Below are 14,873 nucleotides of genomic sequence, written 5' to 3' on the forward strand. Positions count from 1 at the left end.
ACTGTTACCCATGGTCACATGTTAGGTTAGCCATTAAATCAACAATAAAGCACCAATGTGTAAAATTAGTACAGGAGAAATATGGTGTAACCGAAAAAGCCATAAAATTAACTTGCACAAGAGAGCAGATACAAACCAGTGTTTTAAGTATACAAAGAATCGTAACCAGTTACATAAGACATGTAATAGTCACACATATAATATAATAGACTTATAATAACATTTCAATAAAGATGATTAAAAAACAGACAAAAGCCAAACACTAAATGAGACCAGATAAAACAAGCCTTTAATACACTACTTTTTGTCATTCATAAATTCAGACATACTTAACGTCCACTGATGAAGACTGTAAAAACTTGTAAAATGCAATGGTACCTCAAATGGCCCTCTGGTTAAAGTGATGATTAAGAGCATGGGGAATCATACTTTCTCATGCTACTATCTCACCTCTGTGTGAAGATCTTTCTGTGGTGGTGGAGTAAGACGTGACGTGCAACCTTTAGCGGGTTGTTTTGTTCTTATGAGCATGTCGTCATTTTGTGCATGCCTGTCTGTTGAACCCTACGTTTAGTGCTGCCGGAGTGCTCTGGAATGATGGTCTGGCAGTTTTTCCTCCAAGTGAGGAAATGGAACACAGTCTGACTTAAAGTCAGTCATTGCTGAAGTGTATTTCATGCAAAAGATGCAAAAAGGCAAATTAAATGGTCAAAAGCTAACATGACCTAACACTGACAACATAGATGTCACAGTTTTCTCCTTCATTCACATGAACTCTGTTTCATCTTACAGTACCTGTCTTTTAGTTATCCTAAATGGCCTTTTATTCTTTTTGTTTGGTAAGCATAGTGTGTCATGTTAGTATTTTATTTTCTCTTGTCCTGTGAAACTTACTTCATTACGTTATGTCTGTGTAGGTTCTCAGTTGTCCAGGTCATGGTAGCTTCAGGAGCTTGACAAAAGAAGTCCAGTCACATTCTTTTCAAGCTCTTAAGACTTCATTACATTGTTCACATAAACTCAACCTTTCCTCAATCAATTAAATTAAAAGTCCTGTACCTTTGCATATATTTTACTGTGACATATTTCTATAAATGTGCTGAAAATGTTACAACAGCTTTTATTTTGAAGACATATGGGTACATATGGATTATCTGTGGATAGTTCATTAACCCTTGATGTATTATAAATCTTACCAGCAAACAGACAGATGTTAAAAAAGAGAGAGAGAGTTTAACATTTAATTATAGTCTCCCTTAGAGGTAGCTAATGTGTCGTCATGGCAAAAAGAAAGTTAGACCTTTGTCAATTCTACATTTTTCATATTGGGACATATTAGAAGTAATGTTCTCCTTACCAAGTCTTAAAATTTGGTAAATATAACCTTAGATGGACAGCAGCACGTGACATATCACACAGTGTCATTATCAGAAAATCATGAAAATGCAGAAGCAGTTTGTGGAAAAATTAAGTACACCCCAGTGTCTACTGATTTACTAGCTTGTAGAACGACTAGCCATACTTCAGCCTGTTAACTAATGTTAACTTTAAGATCTGAGATGCTAACTGAGGCCTGTAGAGTCTGAGATGCTCTGCGGTTGTTGCAGTTTTTCTGAGGCTACGTCCACACGTACCCGGGTATTTTTGAAGACGCAGATTTTTCTTTGCGTTTGCACCTTTCGTCCACACGTAAACGGCGTTTTCGGTCACTGAAAACAGAGATTTTTAAAAACTCCGGCCAGGGTGGATATTTTGGAAAACTCCGTTTTTGCATTTACGTGTGGACGAGAAAAACGGAGAAAACACAGAAAACGCAGCGTCAAAGATGTGCGCCTTTTTTTACGTCACACTGTGCGCCACATTGTTTCGGTGAAATTAATTTCTACAATACTATTACTGTTAATTGTACTCTCTGCAGTGTTTAAATGCTTACATATACACACACAGTTACTGTCCCTACACACATACGACTCGGTTCTGCTTCTATGCCCCAGCTTTGTTTGCTTTTTCCCACCGAGGCTTCTAGACTTCTGATTGGCCAACATTTCTGCACGGTCAGGAATATATCGCCACCTGTTGCTTTGGCATGTTCCTAGCAGCATTTTCCTTCATTTCTGCCTTTACGTGTGGACGGGATTATTTTTTAAAACGGAAAATCTCCGTTTTCAAAAATACCCGTGTATGTGTGGACGTAGCCTGAGGGTGAACTTGCCGCGATGTCCACTTCTGGCAAGATTAATAATCGTCTTGAATTTTCCATGTTCTCACTGTAGAATGATGCACTTTTAATTATTTGGAAATGGTCATATAGCCTCTCCAACACAGATGGACAGCAGCTTTTGCTTCTCTAAGAACAGTTAGACACTGCATTGCAGATATCGTTCCTTCCTGGCAAACAAGTGTCAGTGCTCCAGACAAGAAAAACGTCTGTTTCTATGGCAGTGCTCACATTTGCTAATGACCAGTGCATTTGATTAGTAAAAGCAGGGTGTGCCTTATTTTTACCACAACTCTGCCTTTGTTTTGCCGCGGTAAAGACACTGCATCTGTACTGTTAATGTGACATCATGAAGTTCAGACTTCTGCAATGTAGAAAATATGAAAATATACTAGCGTCCCAAACCCAGATAAATGGGAGGGATGGATCAGGAAGGACAGCTGACATAAATTCTGTGTCAAATCAAATATGCGGACCCATCCTCTGTGGTGAACCGTTGGGAAATAAAGGACCAGCTGAAAGCACCTTCTCTTTTCCCTGATCTTTGAAAACGGGATGACATGAGTACAGTTCTTGAACCACTAAGCTTAGCTTAAAATTAAACAACTGCAATTTTTCTTCCTTTTTTATCTGCTGTTAATTACCAATAACGCTTTAACTCAGCTGTGTTTGTCCTTTCAACAATGGGGTGAATCTTGACAGCGCAATATTAAGGTCGCTATTAATATAGTTTATGATTATATGAAAGACTTCACAGTAGGTTGTACATGATCTAAAGAATGCTTTCTTTTATTTTTGTGGTCTCTTTCAGTTCTATGCGCCGTGGTGCGGCTATTGTAAAAAACTAGAGCCAATATGGCATGAGGTAGGAGCTGAGCTGAAGAGCTCAGGGTCGCCGGTTCGTGTGGGAAAGATGGATGCTACGGCTTACTCTGGTGAGTAAATCATGTAGCAGTTTAATGTCTTCCCCTGGAGCTTGCGTGCCCCCAGGTGATTACTTTATGTGCTAGAGACAACATTTCTCTGTAATGGACCATGTTGTTCAACATCATGATGCTTTCAATATAAACATTAGAGTATTAATGCCAGTTACTGTGACATTTGTGTGATGTGTAGCAATGTTGGTACAGCAATATTACAAGTGTGTTAGAGTAATTATACTGCTACAAATGCAACAGTTCTGTGTCTTATTAAGCAGCTGCTAACTGCGAGATTAATCTATGGACACATATTTTCCAGCCACAGCCCAAGCGTCTTTCTTTTTGAATCTGTAATGCTTCAGAGAGATATACTTAATTTTTGCAGTGAGATTAAATTAGGAGAGCATTTGAATCCTTTAAGAAGATTACAATAGGGTATTAAAATCTTTCAAAGAGAGAGACGTCTTTCAAGATGTGGAGATTAAGCGTTTCAAAAAAAGCAAGTATGATTTGTATTGTTTTCTGTGTTGCAGGAATGGCATCAGAGTTTGGTGTTCGCGGTTACCCCACAATAAAACTGTAAGTACCACTCTTTAGTTTGGTATAGATGCAAGAGGAAGTTAAATGATTTGAATATATCCCACACTCATTAAAGACTTTATGGGAAGTAATACCAAGCAGTTTTTTTTTAAAAACAAGTTATTATACTTGAGCACTTAGAAAAAGTCATATGCTATTAAAAGGTTAATTAAATTTGAACACAATATTTAATTATTCCATTAAAGTTGTTTTGCAGGTAACACTGTCTTTGTGACGCTTCAGTAATTTTCCTTTCACTATTTGATCAGAGGAGCGTTTTTTTCACCAACATGTAGTAATTTTGGACTGTAATTTGTTATGTGGCTGTTGCATTATTTATATTTTATACTCTAGCTATTGCTTTAGCCACCCCACCCCCACTGTAACCTCCTGTATCTAAGTGTACCTGTGTGTATTTTGTGTCATTATCAAGATGCTTTTTCCCTTGTTGCCTTGCCTTTGGAGATGCCCTTAGATAAATTATTCAAGAGGGAATAAGGTGTTGTTGCTTTCTCCTTAAGGCATAATCAAGTAACAAAGTCAGTTCACACATTTTGGAAAAGAAATTATATTAGTTTGGCACTTCAGAGTGCTGTTAATTACACATTTCTTGCGGGATGATTGTGCAAAACTCCCTTTAGTCATTAGAATTAGCAATAGCTTCTTGATTTCACTCGTGTGCTTTTCTTACAGTATATCTGAGTGTAACTGTGCAACTACAAATGCAGTTGTCCAAATGTTTTAACGCATACTTTCCATTTAATTTATTTCAAATCATTTCTTAAAATTCAAGTGACATTTTTTTTTATATTATAAAATGAATGAATTTAGGTAGACACCAGCTGCTTAACGGCAGGGCTCATGTTGACATGAGATAAATGATCTTGCAACTTAGCAGAGTTCCCTCCATTTATATGAAGCTGAATCATTTATCAGCACGCTAACATAATGGGCTCCCCATTTAGTTTCATCAAGCTCATTTGGGAAAGTGCCACAAGATCACTGCAGGGTTCATAACATTAAACCAAGCAAGTGATGAAACATCCATCGAAGAACACGAGATACCTCCCTTGGTGACAGAAGGAGACTTGATTTAGAGTTCTGTTTCCCCCTGAGTTCATTAAGCGCCGTGGGCTGATGCAACCTTAGCAATCCTTAATGCATTTTGCTTGTTGTAAGAGCTCGACTCAAGCAGTTTTCTCAGCTGGAACTCAATTAGGTAAAGTCATTTGTCTTTTTTTCCCCCCTATTGGAAGTGTAATGATTTAGATTAAGTTGACCTTTGCGGTGAACAGGGTTTTCCTGGTAGGTGCTGTTTTGCCAGAACATGCTGTTTGTATGACAGGTTGTTGTTTTTAAGTTCAGATGTTGGTCACAGACTTTTAAGTGAGATAATTTGCTTTTTATTGTTAAAGACATTCATTTCACATGTAAAGGTATGATGTTACAGTTTTTTCTGATTGCTTAAGCACATTTTTTGTAACTATTGGCTATTTTTGCAAAACTCTACACACAAATAAGAAAACCTGTCACCCAATTATCAAAACATTGTAGTTCTCTTGCAAAAGCGAACACAGCTAGATTAACTCTTCACACCTTCGTAAAAATGGTGTTTTCGTATCAAACAGTACACACAAGCCATCATCTACTAAGCACACAATGCGCCAACTGCACGCTGATGGTATGAATACAAAACACATCTGGCTTTTGCTTTCTCTGTGTACAGATGTCAATTTGAGGTCACACTTTTGTCATAGTGTCATGTAAACATACAAGGATCCAAACTTCAAGTATTGGTGTTTATTCACACTCATCAAAACCAAGACAAAGTCAGAACACAAAATAGGAATTTCACAAAAAAAAGGAAAAAAAAGGACAATCAGCCTACATCATGTCGTCTTTCTGGGTCCGGCCACAAAATTTCGTCCACATCGCATGCGATATCCTCCAGTCCAAGGCACCGGGGAAAATATCTCCTTGAATGCCGTATCCAGGCCTGACATGATGCCTGGTCAATATCTCCACATGCCTCCTCCATTGCCTGTAAAAGGGCTACCTGTTGATGAGGATGACGGTCGTACACTTTCCAGCGCCAGGCAGAGAAGAACTCCTCGATGGGATTTAAGAATGGAGAGTATGGAGGGAGGTTGAGTGCCATGATAGATGGGTGGTCTGTAAACCAGTTGCGGACCAAAGCAGCCCTATGGAAACTAACATTGTCCCATATGATGACATATCGGGTCTGCTCTGGTCTCTGAACAGTGAGCATGTCATGCAAGGTGTCCAGGAATGCAATAATGTGTGCAGTGTTGTATGGGCCTATGGTTGCATGATGGTGAACAACACCATTTTGGCTTATAGCTGCACACATGGTTATGTTACCACCACGTTGTCCTGGGACACTGATGATGGCACGGTGTCCAATAATGTTCCTGCCACGTCTCCTGGTTTTACTGAGGTTAAAACCGGCTTCATCTACAAAAAGTAGCTCGTCTCGTTGCATCTGCTTCTAGTTCCATCACTCTCTGGACAAGACAAAACAAATGCAACACATCAGGCCCATGCACAGCACTACAGTATGCACTTCCAAATTCAGAACCAATGACAGTAGCTTACCTGCACATAGTCATATCGCAGTTGCTTTACACGTTCTGTGTTTCTCTCGAAAGGAACTCTGTAAATTTGCTTCATTCTTATTCTGTGGCGCGCAAGTACACGACTTAGTGCAGAAATGCTTGCACTGTGTATATTTTGAAAGATGGTGTCATTATCAATTATGCGCTGCTGTATTTCGTGCAGTCTTATTGCATTATTGGCAATCACCATGTTCACTATATGGGTCTCTTGCTCTGGAGTGAACATTCTGCCTCTGCCCCCAACATCTGGACGTCTAGCAATTCTGTAAAGTAACAATTTCAGTATTTTTGCATGTATGGTACTGTTGTGTTTCTCATCAGAGTATGGCAGTGCTACAAAGTACTTACCGATTCTCATTTCGAAATGTCCTAATGATGCTTGCCACAGTGTAGCGGCTCAGTTTAGGCTGAACCCGTTGGCCAGCTTCCCTCAGGGTCATCCCATGGTTGATGACATGGTCCACTATTGTAGCTCTGATGTCTTCAGTTATTCTGTTTCTTACTCTTCTTACCCTTCCTCTTTCCCCTCCTCGTCCTCTTCTTGCTCCTCCTTGTCCTCTTCCTCTAACTTCCTCTAACCCTCTTGCTTCTTCACCTCCACGTCCTCTTCCTCCAACTTCTTTACCTCCACGTCCTCTCCATCGGCCTCCTCTGATTCTCACTCTTACTGCTCCTTCCATTGTACTCCACATAGACAGCTTACCTGTGGCCTGTTTATAGTGCTTAGGCTGATTGCAAAGTGGACTAATTATCTAAAACAGTTTTCACATGTGAAAGTGTGCCAGACAGTTGGCAAAATAGTGTTAATGATAGCCATACATGTGTATAATTTTGCTAGGAGTGTGTTGGAAATTTGGTAATTGAGTGTAAGCAGTGAGTTGTGTTTAAAGTTCTGCAAAAAGAGTGCTGTGCAGTGAATTGTGCCTAGAGTTTTGCAAAGTGTGTGTTACAAAATTGCAAACTGAGTGCAAAGCAGCGTTTGTGCTTTTAGTTTTGCAAACTCAGTGAGTGGTTTTGCTATAAGTATTAATAGTTTTAGGAATTGTGCTATAAGAATCACAGTTAGGGTTAAAGCCATCAGAAAAAACTGTAATATAAAACATGGGCAGAGTTTCAAAATTATGATGTAAACGTCTGTAAAAGAAAGGCTTAATATGGCATTAAATTCTAGGTTTTCAATTTGTTTTCTTTTCACATCATATACCACATATCTTATATTCAATGTATAACATATGTGACACCTATAACATGAAAGGGAACAGGTGGATTTATAAAACTGCTTATTGCGATGGTTTCTAGTGATGTGTGGATCGATCCTGAAATATCGATTCCTCCGATACCAGTCATTTATGTTCTAGAATCGATTCTCACATTAAAATATCGATATTTTAGTAATTTAGGGTAAATTTGTAGTTTATCATTAACAGGAACATAGTGGAAAGGAACTATAACATTCGGATTGTCTGCATTCGAAGGATCTACTTCCTCTTCCGCCTTTCATAGTCATGTGCGAAATACGGCTGTATAAATGTCTCGCAGCCCCTTGGCATGCGCACTCATAACATAACTCATAATTGGAGTCATGTGCGGACGTATTTTACCTCCACAAACAGCTGAGATTTGGTTTGCGATACATGTGGCAAAAAAGTGAGGTTTTGCCGCAACATCACTAGCCTTGTCAAACACCTCAGAGTAAATCATATCACAGAATATGACGAACGTATGTTGAGGCGAACTGAAGAGGAGGACAGGGACAGGTGCTGGTAGGGTGAGACAGACGTCTCTCGCGGAGTCCTTTAGTGCTGCGTGCAGGCAAGGTGTTCAGTTTTTTATTTCTATATGATGAACTCTGCATTATTAAGTGATAAGAACAAGTAATCTTATGTCCTGTAATCATTATGACGCTATAATTTGCGATACAATAAATAAAATAAGTTTTTGTACAAAGTATCAGTATCGGATCAGTATCGCCGATACCACTCTGAATTTTACTTGGTATCGGATCGGAAAGGAAATCAGTGGTATCGCACATCACTAATGGTTTCTCAAAAATTGCTAACTCCTGGGAACTTACAATAGCTGTCTCCATAGTTTACTAAAGTAGATATAAAAAACAAAAGCATCCAGTGATGGGCTGTTCTTGTCAATGACAGAGGTCAGAGGAGAACTGCTAGATTGGTTGCAACTATATTGAGCATGATTGCTTTGCAGATCAGTATCTCAGTATGCGTAACACGCTGAAACTTGATTGGCCAGACCGAACCAGGCTTCACTCCATGTGACTCACCAAAACTGAAGTGTGGAAAAGCATGTCTTGGCACGATGACTTTAGATTTCTGCTGTAACGCGCAGATGGTAGGGTCACGATTTGGCATCCAGCTGCCTTGTGTCAACGCTTCAGGCTGGGTTAGTGGTAAAATTGCGTGGGGAATGCTTTTCCCTGGCGCATATTAAGGCCCTTAATACCAACTGAACATCATTCGAATGCCACTGCCGAGCCGAGTATTGTTGCTGACCGTGTGCATCTCTTGATAGCCACTGCCAGCAGGGTAAGGCGCCATTTCACAAAGCACACATGATCTGAAGCCGGTTCCATCGACATGCCAGCGGGTTTTGTATGTTCCATTCGCCTCAGCTCTTGACCAAAACCCCCTTTGGGATGAGGTTGAAAGGGAGAGCCGTACAGCCAGCAATTCTGTAGCATCGTGTACTGGTTTTATATGAACATGGTAAACGATCTGTAAGGAATGTTTCCAATATTATACTGAATCTATGCCACCAATTAATTTAGGATTTTTTTAAGTGGGCAAAGGTGGGTCCAACGCTACACTAGAAAAGTATACAAAAAAATTGGCACCTGCTATATAAAATGAGGAAGAACCAGTAGAAGAAAAAAAATATTTGTGTTGCTTAAACAGCAAAAAGAATCTACTGTAAAATGTCAAAAGAGCGGTCCAATCAGAAAATTTAGTTCGACGTACTCCTCTTGCATAATATTATTTTTTTCACACAAATCCTGAATGCATGACTGCCAAGCAGTTAATTCCCGTTTATTCAGTTTCATATAAATATGCAAGCGGTGTCATTCTGTTGGCACAAAACAGTGAAAGGTGTTGAATGGGTTTTCAATGAAATATTCAGTCTTTCACTATTTTTTCTTATTATTTTCAGGTTAAAGGGTGATCTTGCCTACAATTACAAGGGACCAAGGACAAAAGATGATATTGTAGAGTTTGCCAACAGGGTGGCAGGGTAAGTTACAGGCTTAAAACAACACTTGGAAATCAACATGAGGAGAAACCGAGAGCCGAGTAGAACTTCCCTTATTTCACAGGAAGACATGCCAAGCTAAATGAAAAGCATCTAAGGCAGCTTATCAACCCAGGCCATATTTGTTTCATAGCTCAATGGATTTCTGCCTCTGATGCTCCACTTTAAACCACTGTATCAAGTGAGCCTGACAGATTTCTCCCCTCCTTGAGGGAAATCAAACTAGATCCGTGACAGAGGGGCTGATCAAAAGCTTGGCTCGGAGACGGGTTGAGGACTGCAGTGGTTTTTTGAACTGCCACTGGGTGGTGCTAGCAGCACAGAAACCAAGATTAGGACATTACACATCACTGTTGTACTCCGTGGGGTTTAAATACTTATCAAAATGAACTCCTGTCTATGTTTTTTTGTTTGTTTGTTTGTTCTTTATTCCATCAGACCAGCCGTCCGACCCCTTCCCAGCAAGCAGATGTTTGAGCACATGATGAAACGGCACGATGTGCTTTTTGTGTATGTTGGTGGGGATTCTCCTCTCAAAGTAAGCAACATACATCAATACACTTTCATTCTTTTATTCTTTAGCAACCACACAAAAGTCTGTATCATAGGGGCAATGCTATGCTGCAGCATTGACATAATATAAGAAAGAATTCAATTCTATGCAATACCAGGCATAATGTGATAATTTACAATCTTTGAATACCGAAAGCCTTTTTTTCCCCTTCTTTTTTTGCTATTGCAGGAGAAGTACAACGACGCTGCCTCTGAGCTCATCGTCTATACTTATTTCTTCTCTGCTTCAGAGGAAGCCTTGCCAGAGGTATTGCTTTGAATAGGCAATCATCTTTTGTCTTTAGAAAGTATGAAATTAATTTCACAAAGATACACTCACAAACATGTCATTATTGCACTTGGGAATGACACATGCAGTTATATTTTCCTAGTTTGAAATAATGTATTTAGGTTCTTTGAGCATGTCTCTTGCCCTGGGATTGCACACGTTACAAGCGCTGATGTTTGTTTGTTTTTTTCCCAGTACAAAGAGTTTTTCACATATTTTATATGATTTATGGATCTTTGTCTAAAGTGGTGTTTTTGTGTTTTCAACAGTCAGTATCTTTGCCAGAGCTTCCTGCTGTCGTAGTCTTTAAAGATGGAGGCTACTTTACCTATGATGGTAAGTATTTTATTTGTTTTAGGCTTTGTCCACTACTGTTGTCTTGTTTGTTTTTTTTCAATTGGTTTAGTTTAATAGCTTAACTAGAGGGCAGTAGGGTACCATGCTGTCTCCTGCTCCCGCCTGCTATTCCCTCCTCCTTCTCGCCTCTCACATAAACTTTGTAACCAGAGCTGTCTTCATGTAGTTTTCCCGTTCCTGCCGCTGCTCTTTCATCCTCACCACACTGAGTTATGGTGTGCCTGGCCCATCATAAAGCACCCCAGGCTCTGCCCACTATTGTGTGTGGTTAGGCCAGTGATGTTGTGGCGGTTTGTCTCTGGGCGGACATACATAGCAGGCCAGGGTGGATGAACTGGCTTGAGTGGGCGTGCGAGACCGCAGATTCGACCAAAGAAGAGCGCAGAGCTGGTAGTGTGTATACAGTCAAAGCCAAGAGGTGAATCACTGCATCAGCCATCGAGTCAAAGCAGACAAAAAAAAAAAATCACATTTGCGATGCGTAAAAGGTTTAGAGGATCTGCTTTTTCGGGTCAGAATTGAAAGCTTTCAGCGCAGTAACATGAGTTCACCGCATTCCTCCATGATCTCTTGTATTTCTCTGCCGCTTTGGGCCTGAGTTGGCAGGCGGAACCGGAAGCGAAGAGCGTCGAGGCACAGCGACAACACAAACGGACCCCAGTAGTGGCTGTTAGGGAGGTCAGGCGCACGGTGTGTGACCCGGAGAACAAAATCCATCTGCGTTGCGGTCTGCGCGTTTGCATCCATCTGCTCCACCTGACCATTTCGGAAGGCGGGCTTCACGCACCAGAATCTCAGCAGAAGAGGCTCTCCACAGTAGATGTTAACCACAAAAACTCCACACTCTGCAGAGTCCTCTAGGACCCTGATACGGAGGATGTGATGAATCTGTAGCATTGCCATGGTGACGGTGTGTTAAACTTGTCAAGGACTGAGGAGAGGAGCAGCATGGCAAAATGACATGGTTGTGTCCTTCCTTTCTTTGTCCTTTTCAATCGTTCGGAAACTGCAGAAGAAATGTTTTTTATTATTTAGTATATTAGCACAGAAACTGAGTCATTAAGCATTAGACACTTACCTCAAGTGATAGCAAAAGAGAAATTTAAGAAAGTGGTTTGCCTCGCTTTTTTAAAGACTTTTAGCCTTCAGCCTCGGCTTTCTGACCATCTGCTGTAGTATGTTTCTAGTCTCCCTGAAGGTCTGCTGGCTAAATGTTGGATGAAGGAATAAATGAGTCAACCACACCTCATATGGTTTGCTGTTGCCCTCACTTTGCATGGTGTTCAGTCAGAAAATTTTATATGGCTAAACTTGTGAGCCCATTTGCATAGGCACCTAGTGACACTGTTTTATGGCAGGCTGTGACGTTTAGTCAAGCGTGTGAGTATTATACTGTGAAACTGACACGTTCTTTTTTTGCTGCATTGTTGTTTATCTTCTAGCTTTAGAGGCCGACAGCTGCCAAGATATTCTAACGACTTTGATCATGCCCCCCCCCGCCGCCAACTATTTGCTTTCATATGTATTTTCCGAATACGCAGATTCAAAGTACTCATTAAATTCACTGCACACTTGCTGTTCTTGCTGTGCACTCTTGTTTTTAAAGAACGGGTCCCACTGAGCACAACCACCACACTGTCCAAACACAAGCTCTCGCTTTGTGTAAAATGATATTTGACATGTTATTGTTTAGCTTTGATTGCTTTAGTGCGCATCACAAATAGCGGCATCCCTTTTGAAGAGCACTGTTAAGATATAGTAGAACACAGAAGCTCATACATATTTAATTACCCAAATCCTCTGTTTCATACAGTTATACAGGTCTGCTCTACTGTTGTGCTTCAAAGGCCAAGTGGTTTTGATCATTGTGTAGCTGCATTGAAAGCTACTGGGCAACATGTAAGAAAGCAGAAAAATATAATTAGCATATATGTCAGCATGCACAGTACGGCATTTGTAACTGTTTCACTTGCCAACAGTCTTCAGACACGTTTTTGGGTCTTTGAGTCCTCCTAATGCTCAGAGCTCCACATAAGGCTTCCTGTTAATCTGACTCAGTGGTTAATGGTTTGGCCTTTCCACTCCTTGTATGGAAACATTCATAATGCTGCCAGCTGTGAGGCCGAATGTGTTTGCATATGTTTATTGGGATCATGTAAATGACAGGATGATTAACAGTTTGTGAATGTGATGACGGAAAAGATCACACTTAAACAGGTGATAACACAATGATGACATTTTGGTACAGCGCACACGGTCAGCCTTCATTTCACTGGTTATTGCAATCTGCAGTGTTGGCAAGGTCAGCGTGAATGTCATTGATGGAAAGCCTAATAACTGGTTGTTGTTTTTACTTTGTTTGCACAGAGGAATGGTGGTGGGAGATGGGGTATGAAGTGCAAAAAAGGCAGAGATGCTGCATATAAACTGTGACCGTGGATTTTACGATCTTATTTTGGATAATTGTTTTGGAAAGTGGACAAAAGTATTTAGACATGATTAACATAAGTCAAATGTTTAATTATTGTCAAATTATTAGGTCAAAATGATCAAATTATTGTTCCAGCTGCTGGTGTGATGTTTAATTACTAATTTATTGCTGAGCTATAAGTATATAATGTAGAGTGGAACCGACTTACGAAATTAATTCGTCCCCGAGGGTCTTTCGTAAGTCAAAAATTTTCGTAAGTCGAAGCACCCATCGCGCCTTTTGAGTGAACGATAGGCTATAGGCTAACTTGTTGTTGCTAACTGCAACAACGCGTTTAAGTGGAACAGCGCAGAGCTGGTACAAAAGCCAAGGGGGTTGTCACATGATTCGGAAGGCATTGTGGGCATTGTAGGCATTCTGGGCTCAGCCAATCAGAGCCAGCGGATTTCGTTACGCGGGCATTTTGCCGTAACACGGGCAGAAATATTGCCGTTAAGTGCCTTCATAACTTGAATTTTTCGTTAATCGGGGTATTTGTAAGTCGGGGTTCCACATTCTGCAGTTGCACAGTGGGAATACAGTGAATTACTTCAGTGAATTTACTTTAGTAGTAAGTCTACTTACTACATGGCTCTTGTCCACTTTTCTATATTTCTGTATTTATGTGGCATTTGTCACCAACAGTGGCTTCTTCTTCACTATAATTAATATAACTAACTATAACCGATATAGCTTTGTTTGATTTGATTGCTCAAGCATTGCCTTACATGAATATGAGCTGCTAGCTACAAACCTGCTAGCTACGAACCTGCATTTCCTTTTAGCAGTCGAGCCAAAGCATCTTCTTTGTTAAACCTTATGTATTCTTTTTTATAATAGCAAATTACCCATGCTTTCTCATCATTACACCGAGCTTTGTGTCACATTTCAACACGTCAGTCTCCTGGATTGTACGCTGTCTGAGTTATCTTTGATGAAGCAGCTTCCTCCCCTCTCTATGCGTTTCCCCCTGTGGTTCTGTTTCTACACTTTTTGCATTGTCTTGGAGGTCTTCTGTGCCATTAACCTTCATCCTTGAAATGTGTCAGAGCTGCCTCCTCCCTCTGCTCCAAACTCTGACACTGGATCATCCTCACTCCACCCACTGTCTGTTTATATTCCCCCTCATCTTTCTTTCTCGCCTCCCACTGTGTGAACTCTGGGCTGAAGGGCTCCTGTAGGGCTGTATGGAGATTGTGAGGGTGGCGCCCGGGAAGAAAGCAGCTCTAATTTGTTTCAAGGTGAAGCAGGTTCAGTCAGTGTAGAGGTGGATCAGGCTGTACAACCCCAGTATGGGGCCTCCGAGCGTTCTTTCGCTTCTGGGGAAAAGTTGGGAAGCTGCATGCTGTCTGTAAAGCCAGAACATCTGTGGAAAGAACTCTCTGGAATGTCTGCCCTATCCACTGACTCAGCAGTCTTAACAGCGAGGCTCCGCTCACTTTGCACAGTATAATCACTGAGGAATAGTTTCTAATACTACTGTAAGCTACGACCTTGGGGGGGTTTAAAAGTGTGTTCCAGGTTTTAGCTTGTCATGTTTAGTATTATGCTTCCAGCTTACTTGGAGCCCTGCAGGATGAGA

At 40.6% G+C, this 14,873-nt stretch overlaps 2 protein-coding genes across 2 annotated transcripts in view; one reads left to right on the plus strand and one right to left on the minus strand.

Moving 5' to 3' along the window:
• Nucleotides 1-14,873, plus strand: part of tmx3b (thioredoxin related transmembrane protein 3b) — a 38,138-nt gene that overhangs the window by 1,666 nt on the left and 21,599 nt on the right. The window contains exons 4-9 of the mRNA XM_087846252.1: nucleotides 3,030-3,153; nucleotides 3,672-3,717; nucleotides 9,525-9,605; nucleotides 10,062-10,161; nucleotides 10,366-10,443; nucleotides 10,734-10,800. Coding sequence (XP_087702378.1) covers nucleotides 3,030-3,153; nucleotides 3,672-3,717; nucleotides 9,525-9,605; nucleotides 10,062-10,161; nucleotides 10,366-10,443; nucleotides 10,734-10,800 — 496 coding nt within the window. The remainder of the gene's footprint in view (nucleotides 1-3,029; nucleotides 3,154-3,671; nucleotides 3,718-9,524; nucleotides 9,606-10,061; nucleotides 10,162-10,365; nucleotides 10,444-10,733; nucleotides 10,801-14,873) is intronic.
• Nucleotides 5,597-7,033, minus strand: LOC148101470 (uncharacterized). The gene is made up of 4 exons (XM_087845710.1): nucleotides 6,933-7,033; nucleotides 6,702-6,860; nucleotides 6,334-6,616; nucleotides 5,597-6,226 (listed from the first exon to the last, which is right to left on the minus strand). The coding sequence occupies exons 1-4, from the start codon at nucleotides 7,031-7,033 to the stop codon at nucleotides 5,597-5,599; spliced, it is 1,173 nt and encodes a 390-aa protein (XP_087701836.1).

This window comes from Neolamprologus brichardi, chromosome 9, assembly GCF_056152115.1.
Source record: "Neolamprologus brichardi isolate AB-2024 chromosome 9, ASM5615211v1, whole genome shotgun sequence".
NCBI lineage: Eukaryota > Metazoa > Chordata > Actinopteri > Cichliformes > Cichlidae > Neolamprologus > Neolamprologus brichardi.

Bases quoted from the DNA above. Each gene is read 5' to 3' on its own strand.
- LOC148101470 (XM_087845710.1), bottom strand. From the start codon at position 7,033: ATGGAAGGAGCAGTAAGAGTGAGAATCAGAGGAGGCCGATGGAGAGGA. The intron at 6,861-6,932 runs GTTAGAGGAAGT...AGGAAGGGTAAG, and splicing joins GGAGGTGAAGAAGCAAGAGG to AAGAGTAAGAAACAGAATAA. The intron at 6,227-6,333 runs GTAAGCTACTGT...TGATGGAACTAG, and splicing joins TGCGATATGACTATGTGCAG to AAGCAGATGCAACGAGACGA.